General features: G+C 42.7%; 1 protein-coding gene across 3 annotated transcripts; it reads right to left on the reverse strand.

The window, feature by feature from the left end:
- Positions 1 to 291: 291 nt before the first annotated feature.
- On the reverse strand, positions 292 to 18783 carry ATG9A (autophagy related 9A). Of its 3 annotated transcripts, XM_063288930.1 has the most exons (18): positions 18692 to 18783; positions 18036 to 18161; positions 17720 to 17818; positions 15339 to 15473; positions 14958 to 15085; positions 14492 to 14534; positions 13898 to 13963; positions 13441 to 13602; positions 12494 to 12635; positions 10524 to 11272; positions 9014 to 9167; positions 8599 to 8778; positions 7865 to 8110; positions 6212 to 6426; positions 5611 to 5728; positions 4053 to 4278; positions 3326 to 3468; positions 292 to 2908 (listed from the first exon to the last, which is right to left on the reverse strand). In XM_063288930.1, exons 5-18 carry the CDS (start codon positions 15058 to 15060, stop codon positions 2903 to 2905), a joined length of 2553 nt encoding a protein of 850 aa, XP_063145000.1. In that variant the 5' UTR covers positions 15061 to 15085; positions 15339 to 15473; positions 17720 to 17818; positions 18036 to 18161; positions 18692 to 18783; the 3' UTR covers positions 292 to 2902. The 3 variants fall into 3 exon arrangements, with proteins under 3 accessions (XP_063145000.1, XP_063144999.1, XP_063145001.1); XM_063288929.1 differs by lacking the exon at positions 18692 to 18783 and having other exon boundaries at positions 18036 to 18380; XM_063288931.1 differs by lacking the exons at positions 15339 to 15473; positions 18692 to 18783 and having other exon boundaries at positions 18036 to 18380.
- Positions 18784 to 19057: the final 274 nt, after the last annotated feature.

Consider the following 19057-nt stretch of genomic DNA (forward strand, 5'->3'; position numbering starts at 1 on the left):
CTTTGAGAACAAGTGCATGGAGCAGGGAGCCTAAGCCCTCACAGTGCGGATGTGTTTGACCCAGGCACTCACACTTGCTGGGTCCAGTGAACATAAAGTGAATGCCGTTATTTCAACTATAGGGTTAAAGTGATTTAAGATAGCATTTAAATTGGCATGATTTGGTGAACCTGAAATCTTGGGTAAAATTTAGCCCTTGCAGGTGGCTAAAAATAACCCTCTTTTCCTTCAGTTTCTAATGTGAACTTGGCCGTAATGGATAATCCCACACAAATGGTCAGAGCCATCAAAGAAGAGAACACCTCTTTTATTCAGTAGACACGGCACTGTACAGGATGCTGTACAATCAGCTCTGCTTTACAAACCACTTGCATGGTTCACATACAGCCTGGCCTCCCTAATGCCACAAATAAAAGTGGAGGTAGAAGGTGGCCATTCCATGCAGATGCAGACGGAGCAAAGATAAGAAGAATGCATGACTGCTAGTACTGCCTCCCCCATCTATCCTTTTGGCTAAGCTACGTCAAGACAGATGCTGAGGAGGAGCCCATACTTGACCAGCACAGTTCACAGCAACAATCTGCAGTGATTCGGCTTTCAACAGTCCTGGGGATATGTCCATATTGCTCTCCATATACTAGTAAGGAGTAGGCATACCTAGCTATATCTGTTGTTTTAAACCAACCTGCCCCAACATGGAGCACCACAGACCAGGGCCGTCACAAGCAGGTGTGCAAGTTGTGCACTGCACAAAGGCACCATGACACTGGGGGGGAGGGGGGAATGATGGGAATGGTAGCATCCCAGTGCCACATTGCAGGCCACCAGGTTGGGGGAAGAAGTCTGTCTGGTTACTACTCTGTGCGTCTGTGCTGTAGAAGAATATGGAGAATGAAGTTCTGGGAAATTACAGCTGCCATGTGACATGACTTCATGCTCTGGCAGCAAAAAACTTTTTGCACAAAGGCACCTTACAGTCAGTGGCGGTCCTGCTCCAGACATCTTGGACTACAGCTCCCATCACCCCAGCAAACAGCATCTGGAGGGTAGCTATTAAAAGTTGTTTTAATTCTTGGCAGACAACACCCTGCGGTTGTAGCTCACCAACTTTTCCCCACCCCATATATACTTGATAAAGTTACTGGGAGAGAAATCATGATGAGTACAGGAAAACACTGAGCCATGAACTGAAATCAAGCCTGTAGATACTGAGGATACATAATCTGTTTTTGTTTTCCTTTAAAAAAAAAAAAGGGAAGAACATAGAATCCAGGGGTCTTGTTCTCCCAAACATGAAACATCCTCGGAAAAGCCAGTCTTAAGTACTGAAATCCTGCACAGCCTAGCCTGTGACAACAAAAACAGAGTATATTACCTGTGATAACTTACTTTTCTCACACAAGGTAGCTGCTGTGAGTGATGATTACCTTAGATGCTAACAAGTGTTTAAAATATGGCCCCTGTGACTATGGGCTCTCCAGAAACAAATCCAGAAAGAATTTTTAGTGTTTTTTTTAAAAAAAAACCACAATAGTTCCTGCTACTTAACTAGGCCCAGTTAGCCTACAAATGATACAAAAAGGACAGAAGACCAAGGGCAAGAATGGAAAACCAGTGTTTCTGTAGACAACTTGAAACAGGGCTTTATCAAGTGAATGGTGGGTCTAATGGACTCTTTTCGTAAAAACATAAAACTTATCCCTTCTTGAGTTTTTAAGATAGCTTTTTTTTTTTGGCATACAAAACCCGGCATTTCCATGAGAGCTGGATAATTACCATCAAGGCACCCAAAGGAAAAAGAAAGAAAGAAAATCGCAAATGGGGCAGCACCAATTTGGAAAAGCCAAGCAGGGTATCGGAATTAAGGGATTACTTAAATATGATATGCCTATTGTGCCTTTGATAAGCACTGGTATCCTCCACCCATCTCTCTCTCTCACACACACACATGCACACACATGCACACACACAGAGCACGGTACAAAGTCTCACTCTTGATTCTGAGTCTCAGCAGGAGAACCAAGGGCTTTTGGAGCAGTTTCTTTCAAGGCTTTTAGGCTGGGCATTATTTTGTAAAGCTGACTTAGTTCACTTCAGATCCTGGCTCAGGCAAACTCTGGTAAGCATTACCATGATAAACCTGTGATCTGATGTAGGGCCAGGACATGAAATGAATATGGCCCCCAAGCAATGTGAAATCAATTGTGCCCGTAGGAAGGCAAATCCTGTGATACAAGCAACGGCACTGCAAGGGTACTCCTTTCTTCTGGTCTGGCACCAATGTTCATACTGGAATGGAAAAGCAGAAGAAGATGCCTTCCCTTGCTGTATGTGACCCTTTCAGCTGAATCAGGCTCTGTCAGTGGAGGAGGCCTGGCCCTCAATTCTTGTTACAAAAATAATCTCTCACAGCCCTTCTTTTCCTGAGTCCAAATCTACATCCTGATTGCATCTTTAATCATGTTGCAGTCTAGACAATGGAGCAGCTCTTCTGGCTGCTGAACAGAATCCACAAGCAGGTCCTCTTCCCAACTGAAGAACATTTCAGGCAGGGTGAGCATTGCTTGTCTCTCCATTATCTTGTGTGCTGTGGCATTCTGTGCAGGTCCTGGATGGTTCTCCAACACGGACAACACGTATGTAGATACAGACAATATATGTAAACACACACACATCCAGCCTATGGACAGCTAATGTGTCACCAGCATGATGCATGTCTCGATACAGTTCTGCCTACCCCAAAGGCATCACTGACATCATCACATCATTTACCCTTGGATTCTGATGTCAAGGCCATGGATACTTGAGCTAACCCATATTTTCTAGGGCAGGGTAACTCACTGCTCCACCAGCTGAGACAGGCCCAAAATCTGGAACCCCCTTGGATCTTCAGCCTTCACAGTTACACCTGGAGGGGGAGAGAATTGTTTAAGACAGAGGCAGTTATCTTGTCAGGAAAGATACTCATTTAGTCAGAAACACCTAGTATACATGCCCTTGTTTGATGGCACACCCAATCTACCTCAAAATTCTTGGTAGCAACATGCAGCACTACCACAGGGGGATGTGTGTGTCTTCAGTTATGTGAAATTGGCAGGTGCAACCAGGCAATTGAAGCATCACTCCTTTTCAAGAACATGGGATGTGTAGGATGCATGTCAACGGGGCTGAGCTTTGATATATGGTCATGCCAGCCATTTTGCCATCCTTGACCCTCCTGCTAATGCCCCCAATTACTACTCATTTAAGATATGGGAGATTCCTTCTGTTTGGCAGCTCACACACCCCACCCACTGCTAATGCCAAGGCATAAAACAGGCTGCACCTTGTGTAACTGAGGTGGCAACTCATCTTCTGAGCTTTCTTCTGGGACAGGCTCTGGGTGTCGAGCAGCTTGGCCATCTTCTGCCCAGCCCCCAAGAGGCAGCCGAGCAAAATGTGATGGAGCCCTATTCACTGGGCCAGGGTCTATAAAAGGGCAGAAGGAAACAGAATGGAACACACCACTTGCTTGAAGAAAGCATTGCATTAAGAAGAGAAAATAAGAATAAAAATTATAGAAAAAATGTGCTTTCAGCAACAGAAGCAATAAAGGTGAAATGGTTTGGGGAACTTTTCAAGCTTATGATGGTACTCTTGATGCTCTTGGGCTAGTATTCTGTACCTGATCATATCCACCTATAGTTCATGATTGTTAACAAGGAACAAAAGCTGACAAGCTGACAAGGAGCCTTAGGGCAGCCTCAGCTCATGGCAAGGCCTGCATCTTCTATTTGATATACTGGCCATATCATGAGGTATAAAGACATCCTCTATAGGATTTAGCATTTAAAATAACTCCTGTCTTTAGTAATCTGGGAGCAAAGAAAGAGTAAGGTCATAATGTAATTGATAAACAATTGAGTTTATGCAAGTCCTGCTCACTGTGGTATGCAAATCATGGTTCACTGTAGCGTGCGCTAATTCTCAGCTGTGACTTATTCAAAAGCCGTTTCAGCCCTCCTGACTGAAGAATGCAGAATGACCATGGACTTACTGCCCTTTATACATACCTGAGACACCCCCGTAGCGGCGCTGGAAGCCTGCCTGCAGAGCAGATGCCTCATCACCCACTTGGCGTGGTGAGGCAAAAGGATAGCTGGCTGAGCGAGGCATAGTGCTGCTAGGGGTGCTCCTCTGGGCCTCTGGCTCCTCCTGGGCACTCTCGCCACTCTCATCGCTCTCCCGCCGGTGCCACAAGTGTCGCTCGACATCCAACTGGGCATGTTGCTTGTGCAGCTATGAAAATGAGTTAATAGACAACAGAGGACTATGTTCAGCCAAGCAGAGACCCATTGAGGTGTCTGAAGTGAATTTAGTTCCAGACTTGAAATTAGTTGTTCACAGCCTGCAGCCCTACACAGATGTGTTCAGTTCCCACCTGTACATACGGAAAGCTCAGTTATATCCTGTTTTCTAAAATGCAGATGTAAATGCACCTAGCGTCACTGCACGATGCAGTTTTGCCTGAAGTTTTTCAAATATGACCCAGCTTCTTCCTCTTATGATGTGTATTCTATTTCTCAGATCACTGTTCTGAGTTCACTTTGATACTTCAGGATAATGCAGATATAATCCCCTATGCCAGGATCTTTCAGGCTGCCTAAGTCTACAGCAGAACCCACAATGTATGCCCAAGGCTATGTAAGTTGTGGTCCAGTTGCAAAAGTTGCAGAAGTGAAATGAGAAAAGTTATTTAAATACGTGAGTAGGAACCGTCAGAGCTGTGCAATGATTCGGCTATAACTGAGAAGAGGCGCTTTGGAACATTTGAGAGCATGACTGAACACCCATCTGTGACTCACGGAAGCAACCACACTTGGGTGCAGGATCAGGGAGCTGCAGCAGAAGCTTTCCTGCAGCAGTTGGGAATCCTGGAAACAGATGTGGCTGTTATAAATGAGTCTGAATCCAGATGTTGCATTCAAGCTCCCATGCATTCTGAAGCACACTTCCCAGATGACTCCAAAGTACTGCACAGCCCTAGTAACAATGCAGATTGTGCTGAAGCTAATTTTTAAAATTAAAAGTAAATAAATCCCACATAGTTTATGTCCTCACCATACATCTTTCCTTGTTCTGCCTCCATTTCCTTTTTGCAATGCAGCTCCCAGCATACCACCCAAAGACCAAATAAGGCACTTGGCCTAAAAAACACAGCACTGGTGTACAAAGATTTTTATGGCTTCAAGCCAAGACTTACATAGTCAGTGGCATCTCCAGCAAACTAGATGCCAAAGTGTCAACATGCAAACTGCATTTTTTTATTTTTATGATTATGCATTGTTTTGTTACATGTTGTGAGCCACCAAGTCTATTTATGACTGCAGCAGGATATTGATGTGACTTACAAATGAATAAATAAAACACGCAAATACCACTACATATTAACAGATTACACTTACACAACATATTTACATATTAATATTACATATTTGTGCCCCAATGCCTTATGCAAGCTTACAAGTGGCAGCATCTGTATGACGACATCTTCACACCACTGTCATTTCCCTTGCCTGCCTTCCTCCCTCCCAAGCACCCACCTGGCAGAGGTCATTATGGTCAGCTTACCTCATGCATGTAGAGAGCATGGAGACTCATCTCAGTAGAGGCATATTCTGAAAGAATTAGGCTCTGGAGCTGACCTTCCCAAGCACTACTGCCAGAGCTTGCTGTCCTGGCGTCCACCCTGTAGCCAATGTGAAGAAAAGAATCAAGATGTAGTGTTAGAAAAAAAATCCCTTATGTTCAGAAGGAGCGTTCCCCCTTCCAATCAATTTTTTATCAGCCGTATGTGTGCTCTGCAGCTCTGTTCTAGCTGGGTACACAATCATGGGCTCATGATTACACACCATCCAGAATGGGATTGCAAAACACAAGTTCAGAATGCAAAGCAGACTTTTGTGAAGCCTTGGAGAAGTGACCAACTTTATGCCACTTCAGTCATAAGAAAAATCTAGACACTGTAGGAGGAAGGGAGAATTAAAGGCCTAAAAATGCTCACTTCTTTTTTACAGAGCAAAAATGACATTGTCCTCCCCCCACTCTACCTTTACCAGGAAAAGCATCACATAAAAATGAGACAACTCAGACAACTCCCTCAAAGCATCCCAGATAAAATATTGGTGAGATGTTTGATCTCTGAGTGTTTTTCCAGTACACAACTTCTTACCCTGAGCCTGTCATTGCACCAGGACCCCGAAGCTGGGCACCATCAGCATGGGAACTCCCATGTGTTGTCTGGGTAGACTGAAGAGGGGAGAAGGAACGCAAAGCAGATGCCACCTCAGAGACTGCAGACAGGTGCCGTGAAGCCTGTGCATCACGGATTGCCTGGTAGCCAAGTGCCGAGGAGCCAGCAATCACATTGGCAATTAGACTGTGTGGCTGCAGACAGAAGAGAAGAGAGATTTTGATTCTACAGGGACAGGATTCCCTCCCCATCTCTAAAAGCAGAACCCTACCACCACTTTCCAGCTTTAGCTCTGAGCCCGTGGTGGGCCAAGCTGGAACCTCCCACTCTCCCATTTTGGAAGTTAATCCATTCCCTTAAATCCCAACCCTGGAAGGTACACGGGATTTCCTGGAAGATGTTACAGCTGGACAGTTGGGACTCTTTACAAAGAGAAAAGGAAAGTGACAGATTCAGTGAGATTCACTGGGAATCCTTTTAAGAGATTCTACAGGTCTGGAATTTGTATGAGAGTGTAAATAACAGAGATATTGTTAGGATTGGGGTAGGCTACTTCTAAGGGGTTTGGGGCAAGAACTGATTTTTTGAGAGCCACAGGAGGCCACTCACTGATGTCACTAGAAGATACATAGCCAAAAATCTTTATTTTTTTCATGTTTTTGAAAACGAGTGAGAGTAATCTGGAAATGAAAGCAAATCGCTACTGTTCCTATCCTTAAACTCCTCAAAAAAATGGGCAAAATGACAGTGCTGGAATTTGGGAATATTGTTACTGAATTGAGGCTGCATTATCTTGGACTGCTGGAAGATGATGCCTGCAGCCTCTAGATTGCCGATTTCTGTTTTAAGAAGTATGTATGAAAGATGGAATATAGGAAACCTACTCAAAGCAGGGCATGGATGATTTCAGCCTACACTGCCTGTGGAAATAATGAGTTCAGAAAAGGCACAAGAAGATATAATTCTCGTAACAAGAGGATCCCTTCCCATCCCACAAAAGATGGTTTCCTGTGAATTGACTGAGTTAATGCTACTCGAGTAAAAAGGGCACCAGGAGGTGTGAGAAAGTCCTTATGCAGGACTGGCCAAGCCTTCTTAGAATGTATAGAAGTGTATGAGAACCACAGTCCCTTGGAGACACTGCACAGAGCAAGCGACTTGCCTCGGTTCTTCTCAGCCTGACCAACCAGAATTTGTGAATGTGTGTTGACTGGAGCTCTTAGTCATCAAGTGAGTAATAAAAGGTGTAAGCCTGCATTTGTTTCTATGTGTCCTCAGTCTTCCCATAAAAATAATAAAAAGAAGCCCTGGAAGTGTCATAAAAATCCTCTTTACAATCCTCAGTGAATTTTCCAGCTGTTGCAGTCACCACAGTTAATGATGAGGATATGAGTTTATTCTGCAGCACCTGGAATGATGCAGGCTGCCTTTTCTGTCTTAAGGGAAATATAGTAAGCAAGATAGCAGGCACACTATTCTTGACTTAGGTTCCCAAACAATTCCACTCTCTCAAAGCCCTACAAAGAGACACCAATCTTCTCCTTTTCCAGGGCAGGGCACACATGGTGACAGATACAGCCCACAAAACTAGCTTTGCCATCTGCTTGTTCTCATCATCTTCTGCATGGGTACCTCAGACTCGGACTGTAGTGACTGGATAGAGGTGAAAAGTGCATTGTCGGGCAAGACAGCCTGCTGGGCCAATGCCAGGCTGCTATCACGGTGCACCCGCTCCTTAAGCAAGCCAATGAAAGCTGTGCTCTCCCGAGGTGGTTGCCAGTGTGGATTGGTGATGGCAAAATGCATGAGGGACAGCTCTGTCTTGCCATCCTCAGCCTGCTGATAAATGGAGGCTTCTGTCTTCCCAGCTGACATCCACTGCAAAACATTCAGAGCAAAGCTCAGGAAAGTATCAGAGCTAACTACCCCCATCCTTACTTACTTGACTTTGTACAAACAAAAAATAATATAATGGCTTCTCCTTTGAATCATTATTTTTTCCAATATATAGCTACTCATGTTATAAAGCCACAAAAAGTGTAAATCAGAGAATTTATAGTGTGAAAATGAAATTCCCAAGTGTAGTACAGACCTAAAATACTGATTCTGCTTTTACAGTAATTTAAGGCTAGAGTAAAGAAAATACTATTTCCTCCCTTGAAAACTTAGCTGACAGTGTGAAAGCAATGTACCACCACATAGAAACTGCATTTTACTATTGGATCTCTTCAATTCTGTGCTCTATCACTTAAATCACTTTCAGATATGCTTTCATTCAATTTACATCCTACTGAAGAATGGAAACTAAATGGCCTTTTCTGAGATCCCGACTAATTACCAAATTTTTCAGTTTTTCTGGGACTTACTGCAGGATGCCCATGCTGGCGTACATCCATTTGGGCAAAGGAGCATGTGTCTCCCACACCCACAACCTCCACTGTAAAGTTGCGGAAGAAGTCAATGATCTCCAAAGCTTTGGGCCTCAGGCAGAAAATGAGAATCAAGGGAGTCACAATGGGGCTAAGCAGTTCTTCCAGAATGAACACCTTTGAATATAGAAAACAAAACCATTAGGTCTTAGAAAACGCCACAGTGAGTATCACCAACATAGCTTAGAATATGAGTCCAGGCACTGCTGTTGTTCAACATTTTCTATACTTACAGAAAGTTCCCAAATTTCTGGAGGAACTATACTACATCTTGTTTATGCTAGTATCTACTCAGGACCTCTCTCCACTGACAACACCCTCCGACCCTCCTACCCCCCCCCCCCCATCTTACCGCCTTGTACTGGAAGAGCTGAGCGAACTCATCTCTGGTTTCATAACGATGGGCATTGCCTTGCCAGTGATCAGGCATGTAATGGATATGTGCCAGAATCACTCGAAGCAGCTGCTCTGGGCAGAAAACCAGGTGTTGGTCTGGGATGAAGGACCTGCAGGAACAGACAGGGTGCACAGGCCACATAAACCTGAGCCAAGAAGCTCTACATCCCTTGAGAAGCAGCAGCAGGTAGAAAGTAGCTTGTTCGCAAAGGGTGCATATCCCTACTGTCTAGGCTTCTTTTCTTTTTTTACAAAGGATAGACTACAGATAAGGATACTGTAGGAATTCTTAAAGCTTCAGATACAGCATGGGCAGCTTTAATCCACTTATTTATTGTGAAAGGTAAAGGTAAAGGTTTCCCTTGACGTAAAGTCCAGTCGAATCCGACTCTAGGGGGCGGTGCTCATCTCCGTTTCTAAGCCTTGGAGTCGGCGTTGTCATAGACACTTCCGGGTCATGTGGCCAGCATGACGACTTTATTGTGAAGGAAGCCAATTTATCTTACTAATTTTTGTACCATGTTATAGCCTAGTGTGAAGAATTTCAGATTATACAACCTTTTGATAGAAAAATAGTACAAAGTGCAATGTTAGTTTACTACTAGGGCAATCTTGTAATAATTCCTCCAAAGCCCAGTAACCAGCCAGTTGCCTAAATGTTAGGTTTAATTGACATGACATTGGCTGCAAATTACATCCACCTAAAGCCATTTCAACCACTGAACAACTTTATGTTGTAACTCATAAAATGTCAGATTGATTTAAATGCTGATCCATGTACAACAATGTAAAAGAGAAATCTTCAACTTGCAATTACTCATGTACTGTTTGTTTCTTCCTATTCCATCTCTTTATTTGCTAACTCTTCAACTGTCTTTCTCCATTTCAGTCCCCTTAAGTAAGCTGGTGACTTGACCTACAGTACTTTTTCCTCTCTGCTATAAAGTTGCAGTATCTGTCCACTTTATAGCTAGCTAGCAACTCTGCCCCTGCTCGATGCAGCAAAAAGAACACCACCGCCTGACAAATAAGTCTAAGATTGCACCATTCCTGAAAAACCAGATTTTGCCTTCTGACATCTCAAGGTTGTATGATGCAAGTGTTAGAATGAATTCAACTTCAAAGCATCCTGCCAGCATGATTAATGAATCAGGAAAGATCTTTGCTTGACTGCATTGAAAGACATGGATTGTGAAGCTCAATTAAGTCTCAAACTCACAGTGCTCTAAAATGCCCTAGATATAACTGCTAAAATAGGAAAGGGTACCACTGGTAATTTGTCTTCTATCAGTAAAATCACAGAAGGACCAAGCATAATAGCCCTTGCTGTTTAACGGATTTTTTTTATTAACAGAATGCTTTGAGGTACTACCTGTTGGGTGTTTTCATAGTAACGGTTGTTATTCTCCAAACATAAAGACAGCCTCCGAATCTGTGAAAGCTTCAGTTCAGCCATTCCCACTCACCTGCAGACAGTGACAGCCACTCCCAGGATGGTGACAGTGGTGAGGACATGTTCCACAGCTAGTACGTCTTCATCATAAATTGTGAGGGCAATGAGGACTGCAAGGATAGAGCCAGCAAAGAAGGCCACATTCTTTGCTACAACAGTAAGCAGAGGAGAAATGAAACAGTTCATGTACTTGGAAGCTGGCTTGTAGCCTTTGCTGAGTCTTGAATGCAGCTCATGGTCCAGCTCATTGAAATGGCGCAGGTAGCAGCGGCCATAGAGGGACCAGCAACGAGCGCCCAGGCTGCCTGGTTCTCTCTTGAGAATTTCAGTATAGCTGAAGAAAGCATAAAGAATCTGCCATATAAGTATCAGCGGACATAGGAGAAAGTTAGCAATGCCAATCCATAAGATACGGGTGCCCAGTTTGTCAGCCAGCTCCATGCGATTGCTGCTACGCTTGTACTCGGCCTTCAGACTCCACTCGTTCTCAAACAGTGAGCCAGGGCCCCAAAAGAAAATGAGTTCAAAGTTGTACTTGAGGCCACGGGTATAGAAGACAGTATCGCCCAGTAAGGGAAGATGGAAGCGCACCGGCAGGAGTGACTTGTTCACTAGGGCTACCATGTAGTTCTTGAACCGCAAGATGCGGTGGTAGATGTCCAGCTCTGTCAGCTCCTTCTTATGAATGCAGATCTGGTGTTCCTTCTGGATTTGTATAATCCGTGCTTGTACCTCCTGCCACGTATAGTAGGGCAAATTGGACTGCAAGCAGGTAGACAGAGGATGCAATCAGCTGTGGGATAAGGGCAATGGAATAACAACCTCCCCTTTATGGACTGGAAGAAGGCAATAATCTACCACTTCCATACTAGATGCCAAAAAAGCCAACATGGACTTATTCATGTAGGTGTTAGGAATCAAGCTTCACTGAATCCTCCAGCCTGAGAATTATATACAGAACAAGTATTTTTGGTCTTTTTTGCATCTAATCGGTTTTTGCATCTAATCAGTTCTTCTGTCCTCTTCCAATATCCCCAATGTAAAGATAACACTTCTTCACTGCCTACAGAGATCTCTCCTAAAATGCCAACCACTTCACAAGCATGTAATGTAAACCGCCCAGAGTCCCTCAGGTGGGAGGAGATGGGCAGTGACAAATAAATAAATAAATTCCAAAACTTCTCGTATGTCTCCCACGGAAACTAATTTAACTTTCTCTTGAACTGTTAGATTCAAGTGTGTCAAAAAGTGGTGCAGATTCCCAGTCACAAGTATATAAAATGAAGGCATCTAATTTTAAACCTGGAAAGGTGACACCATGTATAGCAGCAAAGAAAAATCCATACAGAGAGCTTTTCTGCTCTGCTAGTTCTTTTGCTTATTTGAGCTTATAATTCTGACATCATACAATTAGGCCAAACCTTCCTAGTTCCTGTATGAAGAGAAGCAAATTCATAATACAGAGATTCAGCTTCTAACAGTGCTAGAAATAGATACTGGCAAGCCCAGAATGGCAGCTGCAGAGTGTAACAGCCCTGCCACTCAACTAAGCAAATCGGAAGAACAAGTTGGATCAACGGGCAAAACTAAGCATCCACGGGATTGTCAACAGACTGGAAAAATCAGAAGCACTGCACAGGTGCAAAGAAAGTTCAGTAAGAAGCAGCATATAACCAAGTAAATTCAAAGAGACTAGCAAGGCATTCTGGGAGAAGAAGGGTCTTAAAAGATGGAGCAAGAAAGCAAGTACTTATCTTGCCTTTGTTGCTTCGACAAGAATATATCTACTACCTTGCTGGAGAACAAAAAGATTTGTTAGCCCAGCATTCTCTTCCCACTGATTAGCCAGATGCCCCTGGGATACCTGCAGAAAGATACTGTACTCTCTGGTAATCATACAGCCTCTAACCATAAGGTTTCACTTAGATGCCAGCCTTCCCTTTCAGTTGAACAAAATGTAATCCTCAAACCTCAGTAGCTTACCATGGGAATCTTGAGAGCATTAATGTAAAAAGAGTGTATTTCCCAGTAGCAGCAAATGTTGTAAATGAACTTAATCAGCCGATGAATCCAAAAGACCCCTGCAATCACTAAGATGGAGAGAAGAAAGCCATTGGCTCGGATCCTATGAGAGAGAGAGACTGAGTAATAGATGGGAAATAAGAGCTACTGCCTTTATGCTAGTATAGTGCTTTAGAAATATGATTCAACTCTTCCCTCTCCCACTATCAGAATTCAGGCAACTCTAGCAAAGACTGGAGAACGTGTAGTACTAAGATACCAATCACCAAAACAACTGGGTTGGTAAGACTAATGGGAAGTATCAAAGACATAATTGTATCAACAAATACAAAGTTCTATCAGTCTTATGACATTATCTACTCACTCCCAGTCAAACCAGTCCTTGATGGTTCAAAGCATAAATCAAAATATCATAAACAAAATTATAATTATAAAAATATAATAAAACCACAAATAAAATATAAGATTAATTAATTAAATGTACTTCCAGATAAACAACATTACATTCAAGCTTAAAAATACCAAAGTGGTCATTTTAAAACATATTTTTTCTCTAAGGGTGGTTAATCCATTTACTGGGAACAGAAGACCAAAAATTGGCTGGCAAACCTTATTACAACTGCAGTAAGTAAATCATAAATGACTGGTTAAGATCCATTCTAACTACTATTGGAGATCCCAAATCTGCCAGGATACAAGCTGGCACTATCTGTGACATGTGCCATTCCATTTCCCAACTCAAACCACTAAAAACATTTCTTACTAGAAGCTACATTTCTCAGCATACAGTGCTCATGGAGCATTACCTACTATGAACCTGGGGAACTTGCCTATCTCTTGTTAAGTCTCACCAAGATGAGCAAGGGGTGTAGCTGTATTCAGTCAGGGATAACTACTGCTATCTTTACCTGGCACTGCACTCATTGGGAGGCAGGAAAGCATCTGGCAGAGTCACCTTGACTGGGTCACTGGAATGCTGACTGTGATTCACCAGTTTGTTGGCAAAGAGAATGTCATAGTCAACACAGCTGACAAGGAACGTGGTAAAGGCCACAACAAAGATGAACTGCCTATAAGAACAGAGAGGAGAAATCGGGAGGAACTGGGTGTATTTTCTGTCCTTCTCCTTCAAACAACCTGGGCTAACAGAAGGCATCAGGTTTCCTGTGTCCAATCTTGTAGATGAGTCAGGAAATTAAGACAGGATTCCTTTCAACTGAAATATTTGGAATTGAGCATTGAGAAGTATCATCAACCCAGATGCAATATTATTATTTTTTCACCTTCTGGCTGACAAAGGGCCCATAGGAACATAAAAAGCAAGCAAGCCAACCTCAGAAGCAAGGAACTGAAGCTTATACTCACATTAGCTCAAAGATCTCACTGATAAGCATGCAAGTGAAGCCATTCTTCTGGTGCAGGTTATAGACGTGAAGATCACAGTCAAGGAGAACTGCCAAACTTTTAGCTGCAGAATCTACCCCTAGTTTCATCCATGACTTGCATGTGGCATTTTCTCTCCCAGTTTAAACTGCCTTGCTATAAGTACTGAGTAGCTATCAGCTGAAGGAAGGAGTCAGTAACTTTTTGCCATAAATAATTTCCTTTATATACAGTTAACACCCCTATATCTTTTGTTATCTTATCTGTGAGGAATATATCAGTTGCAGGGGCCATTTCTAAATGATATATAGATGTGTATTTATACATATATAATTTATATATGTGTAATTTAAACTGAAATACACTCTAGTTTTTTCACTCATTTACAATTATAGCCTGTTGAATAAAATTAATCTATCAAGTAATTCCAAAATGTATGTCACTATGGATTGTTATTGCAATAATATCTTAATCCTGATGCTAAAAGGATCCTTGTAAGGAATTTCCAGTTTGGTACAACTAATCACCTTTACCTGAGGCTCAATCATTTTGTCCCTGCAATCAGGTAAGGATATACGAGAGAAAAAAAGGTCCAGATTTTCAATGTGATGCCAGGGAGCTACAAGACAGAGACAAAATGTTAAAAATATTCATTCTAACATGCAGCACAGAAGATTTTACAGGACAAGAAGAATGTCTGCCAAAAAGAGTAGTCTTATCACTCAAAGAACTGCAAATATCAGTTTCACCTAAAACAATCTCACCCAAAGGGAATTAAGAGGCATCTGTGTTCTCTCCAACCTCTTGGATTATGAGATGAAACATTCCATTTCCAGATCAAACTGACTGTAAGAACAGCATTGGAAACACCTAAAACAATTACTGGAGATCCACCTCCATTAAATTTAATGAAATGTAGGATCACATTGTACAAGAAATGCAGTTTTTCCACAAATGTAGGACAGACTCCCACATTTTTAAGTTTCACCATGCATGTCACTGGAGTATTTGACATTGAGGTTAACAGTCCATCTGTACTTACATTTGCTGCCCTCAGGGACATGAACCATCAGATTCTCCTCTCCAGGGGGAGAGTCATTATATGAGGCCTCCAGTCGCTGATACTCAGTATCAAAGTGAGCCATGTTGTCTTCTAAATCCTTATAAGCTCTGAGGAAAAGAGCAGTGAAGGAGGGATCAGCAATGTGATGTTATAACAAGCCATCAGTCAAGTGGGCAAGTTATGACTCTTTCTTTTAAGCTATACTTGTCTGGAATGCCAAACAAAGTAAAGCAAGAGGAAACTATTAGGAAACTATGAGCAACAAGTGGGTAGTAACAATGATAGGGTAGGAATTTGTGGGTGTTATTAATTTTTCTTTTTGCCCCTCTCTTTTTTTTTCCTGAAGTCTGAGCAGCTCACCTCTCTGATCACTACTGGAGGAGAAAACAACACAGGAAAAACGCTTCATTTCATTAAAAGTCCTGTTCACCATCCAGCCCTTCAACTTGCATTGCCTGCATGTTTTCAAGCTGCAGTCTCTTACAAGATATACTCCTAAAGCAAAATAACAATCTATTATATAAACACAGATTCGACACAAATAGTTATACTGTATCAAGCTCTCTCTACACACAAAGGAAACTACACTTTCAGGTTAAATAAATACACCACTCTTCTGGCCTTCATAAGAATTTTTTCTAGTTTTATTTTCAGTTTTGTTTCTTATTACAGCATTTAAAATACACATAAGTGATAAATAGTACATGCTAATTAAAATAGGAAGTAAAACTTAAGCAATGTAACAAATAATATGGCATAAAATCTAGGGACACCACAAGCAAGACATGATTGTAATAACCATCTCCCACCATTGTCCTCAGAAACTAGGATTCCGAGCCATAGGGTTTCTGACACTAGGAAGCCAAGATGACCTGTGGCCATTGGTAGACTTCGTAAAATTTTAATGCTGTTTAATTTGGATAATTACTACATTCCATGGTAAAGAATCTTAACAGTGTTATGGTTGCCATACCATGCATAATTTTATACACCTAAACTCCAAAATTTCTTGCTTATCCATCCTTTCTTGTAGGGCAGTTGCTCTGCCCCTAAATCAGGGTTACTGTTGCTTTCTTGCAGAGTCCTTTCAGAATCCATACACTGGACTTCAAGCATCAGCACAACACTGTTTGGTCTAGCGGTTAAGGCTCCAGGATAGAAACCAGGAGCCTGAGAGTTCTAGTCCCACCTTAGGCCTGAAAGCCGGCTGGGTGGCCTTGGGCCAGTCCCTCTCTCTCAGCTCAACTCACCTCACAGGGTGGTTGTTATGTGGAAAATAGGAGGAGGAAGGAGTATTATGTATGTTCCCTGCCTTGAGTTGTTTATAAATATAATAAAGGCAGGATTAAAAAAATCTAAAATAAAAACAAACAAACAAACAAACAAATCAACCCATTATTCTACTGGCAATTTTATTTTCAGTCAAGCACGGAATTTTTCTTTTTCACAACTGCCAAAAATTGAGTCAACTTTTTTCACTGGACTACATACCACAAATCCCATTCAGTGACTGCCCACGAAGACCCCATCAATGTATATGCATTTCTTCCTTTCTTTTTTTGCTTTTAGTCTTACATACGTTAAATTATATTTGCCATTTTAATTCCTACACATTCTTTCAAAGAGATCCTTTTAAAGTGCTTCATATTTCCCTTTTCTTCCAATCATTCTATACCAGTCTATACCAGCCTCTCTCAGTTGAGGTTTTGTGGAATTGTAGGGTTCTGTGAGAGGTCACTATGGGTTTTCTGGCAGATCATTATTAAAAAAAAAATCTTTTTTAAAAATTTCATGAACTGAACAATACTAGTACTTGCAGTGAAGGGAATTTTTATATGCTGCAACTCAGTTGCCAGCCTGCAGTTTTGCCCTTGCTGTAAACATTGTAAAACGTGGTTTTGTGTAGGTTAGAAATGAATGGTATAGTTTTCAAAAAAAATTTTATGGTTTTTATGCAGGGGCTCCCTGAGATCTGGAAATTATTTCAAGAGTTCCTCCTGGGTAAAAAGGGTGAGAAAGGCTGGTCTATACAATGTGAAATGTATTATTTATGTTAATCTTGTTACCATAAAATAATATGTTATTTTATCCCATCACTGTTTACTTGGAACCCTTTGGTAAGAGACAGTGTTAACAGCTTTCGCAAAAATTATGCAGATGTATTTCAGATCACCTCACGTGCAAGTATATTAATGTCCCCTAAGACCATGCTATTAAAACTGACATGTTTTCTAAACAACAGAATATATTATGAGGTCCCTTAACTTCCAAGCGTCCTTAACTTTCTTGAACTTCTTTCAACTTTTTTACTGATTTCATTTTTTTAAAGATTCCTCTACTAAATTCAAACTTCCTTGGCTATGGTTCATTTATGTATATATGCCAAATCTAACAGCATTATGGTCACTATTTCCAGTAATATTTATATTTTACCTTAAATTCAAGACATTTAGAAATCCTGTAACCACCACAACCAAACACAATCCTGCTTCAGTCTTGTGATATCATCTCTCACAACTTTTTAAACAGAATTACTCCAGTTCAAAAATGCATTTTAAATGTACAAAGCAAGAGTGCATGATTGGAACTGATCTAGGCCACCAGTTATTAAATATGCATGCATTCACACAGTATGTCTTGTTGGGTGAGACCACAATCTGTCTAGTCAAGCATTCTTTACAAGAATTGTACCAAAGGGCCATGCTAGGTGGCCAACTGAAAATCATCTAGTGGTCCATTACCAATTTTCTGATGCTGTTGCATTAAAAGGTCCCAGGAATACTGTAGCATGCCAAATGATATTCTTGCCTTCTGAGTACATGTTTGCATTGTTGCCAGTTCTGCAAATAAAAACAATCACACCAAACTTCAGACTTTTCTCCAGGTGTGGTTAGGGTAAAATATGTACTTTGTCCTGCAGAGAGGCAGCGCCCACTCCTAAAGAAACAGCAGCTAACTTGGTGCTGTTACCATTATTCTGACAAACTGCCTGTGTCTGTGATGTGACAAAATAAACCCTTCCCACTACACAAGAAAAAAATGGGGGCAAGAACTCACCTGTCCCATCTTGCCTTAATGCTGAAGAAATACTCTGTTTGCTTTGTGGTTGGTAAGACTGAGTGGCATGGTGGTGTCTCTAAGCCTTGAATCTCCACTGATTCTTCCCACCTTCTAGGCTGATGTCTGAAAAAAAAAAAAACCAAAGCACGCCTACAGTGGCGACTTTCACAGGGGGACCATTATTTAAGCATCAGGAGAGCGAGAACTAGAGCCTCCCTCTTTTCAGGAATTGCTCCAGAGCCGCAGAGCGCAGACGCCGGCAGAGGCCTGTTCACCCCGGGCTCTAGCAAGGTGAGCAAAAGGTGGTGCATCCTCAGACGACCTGGCCTCTCGGATGGGGTGCGTGTGGCTGGGGTCGGTGGCGGAAGTCTCCCCTGCCGCGAGACCCCTCTTCCCCTCTCCAAACAGGGCGTCTGGCTCCGGAGTATTCAGACAGTCCCGCGAGGTTGTTTTGTTTTGGCTGCGCGAGCTCGGGCAGGGAGGAGCCTTCCTCCGAGGTTGTTTACACGGGAGAAGGGAAGCCAGGCGTGCAGAAAGCGCTCTCCTTCTTCTCCTCGCCGGCCTCTCCCCCGGAGCTTGGGAGGCTCAACTCTCCGGTCGCCCCTGGTAACCGGCCCCGGGGCGCCGCCGCAAATTGGGGTCTTGCCACTTACTCTTTCTCCTCCGGCGCCTTTCCCTCCGCCTGGAGTCTTCCGCTACCAATCAGAGGTCAAGACGGGCCGAGGGGGTAGAATCAGGGCGGACCAATGAGAAAGCCGCGGGGAGGGGCAAGTGAGACGGAGGGGATTGTCTTCTAGGGGAAATCCACGGTGACGGGCGGAAGTGACGTTTTTCGCCTGGTGACAAAATTGAGGGTGTCGTGCAGCGAGGGTGGTTTCCTGCTCTGGGTGGCATAAAGGTCCCGCGCTGTAGCGGAGGTATCAGGGATTGCTTAGGCTGTAGGGCAGCCATCGCCTTTCTACCCTGAACAGTTGTAGCGCGGGGTAGCAGCGGGGGTAGCTGAGCAAGCGGGGGGGGGG

This window comes from Candoia aspera, chromosome 1, assembly GCF_035149785.1.
Source record: "Candoia aspera isolate rCanAsp1 chromosome 1, rCanAsp1.hap2, whole genome shotgun sequence".
Lineage (NCBI taxonomy): Eukaryota > Metazoa > Chordata > Lepidosauria > Squamata > Boidae > Candoia > Candoia aspera.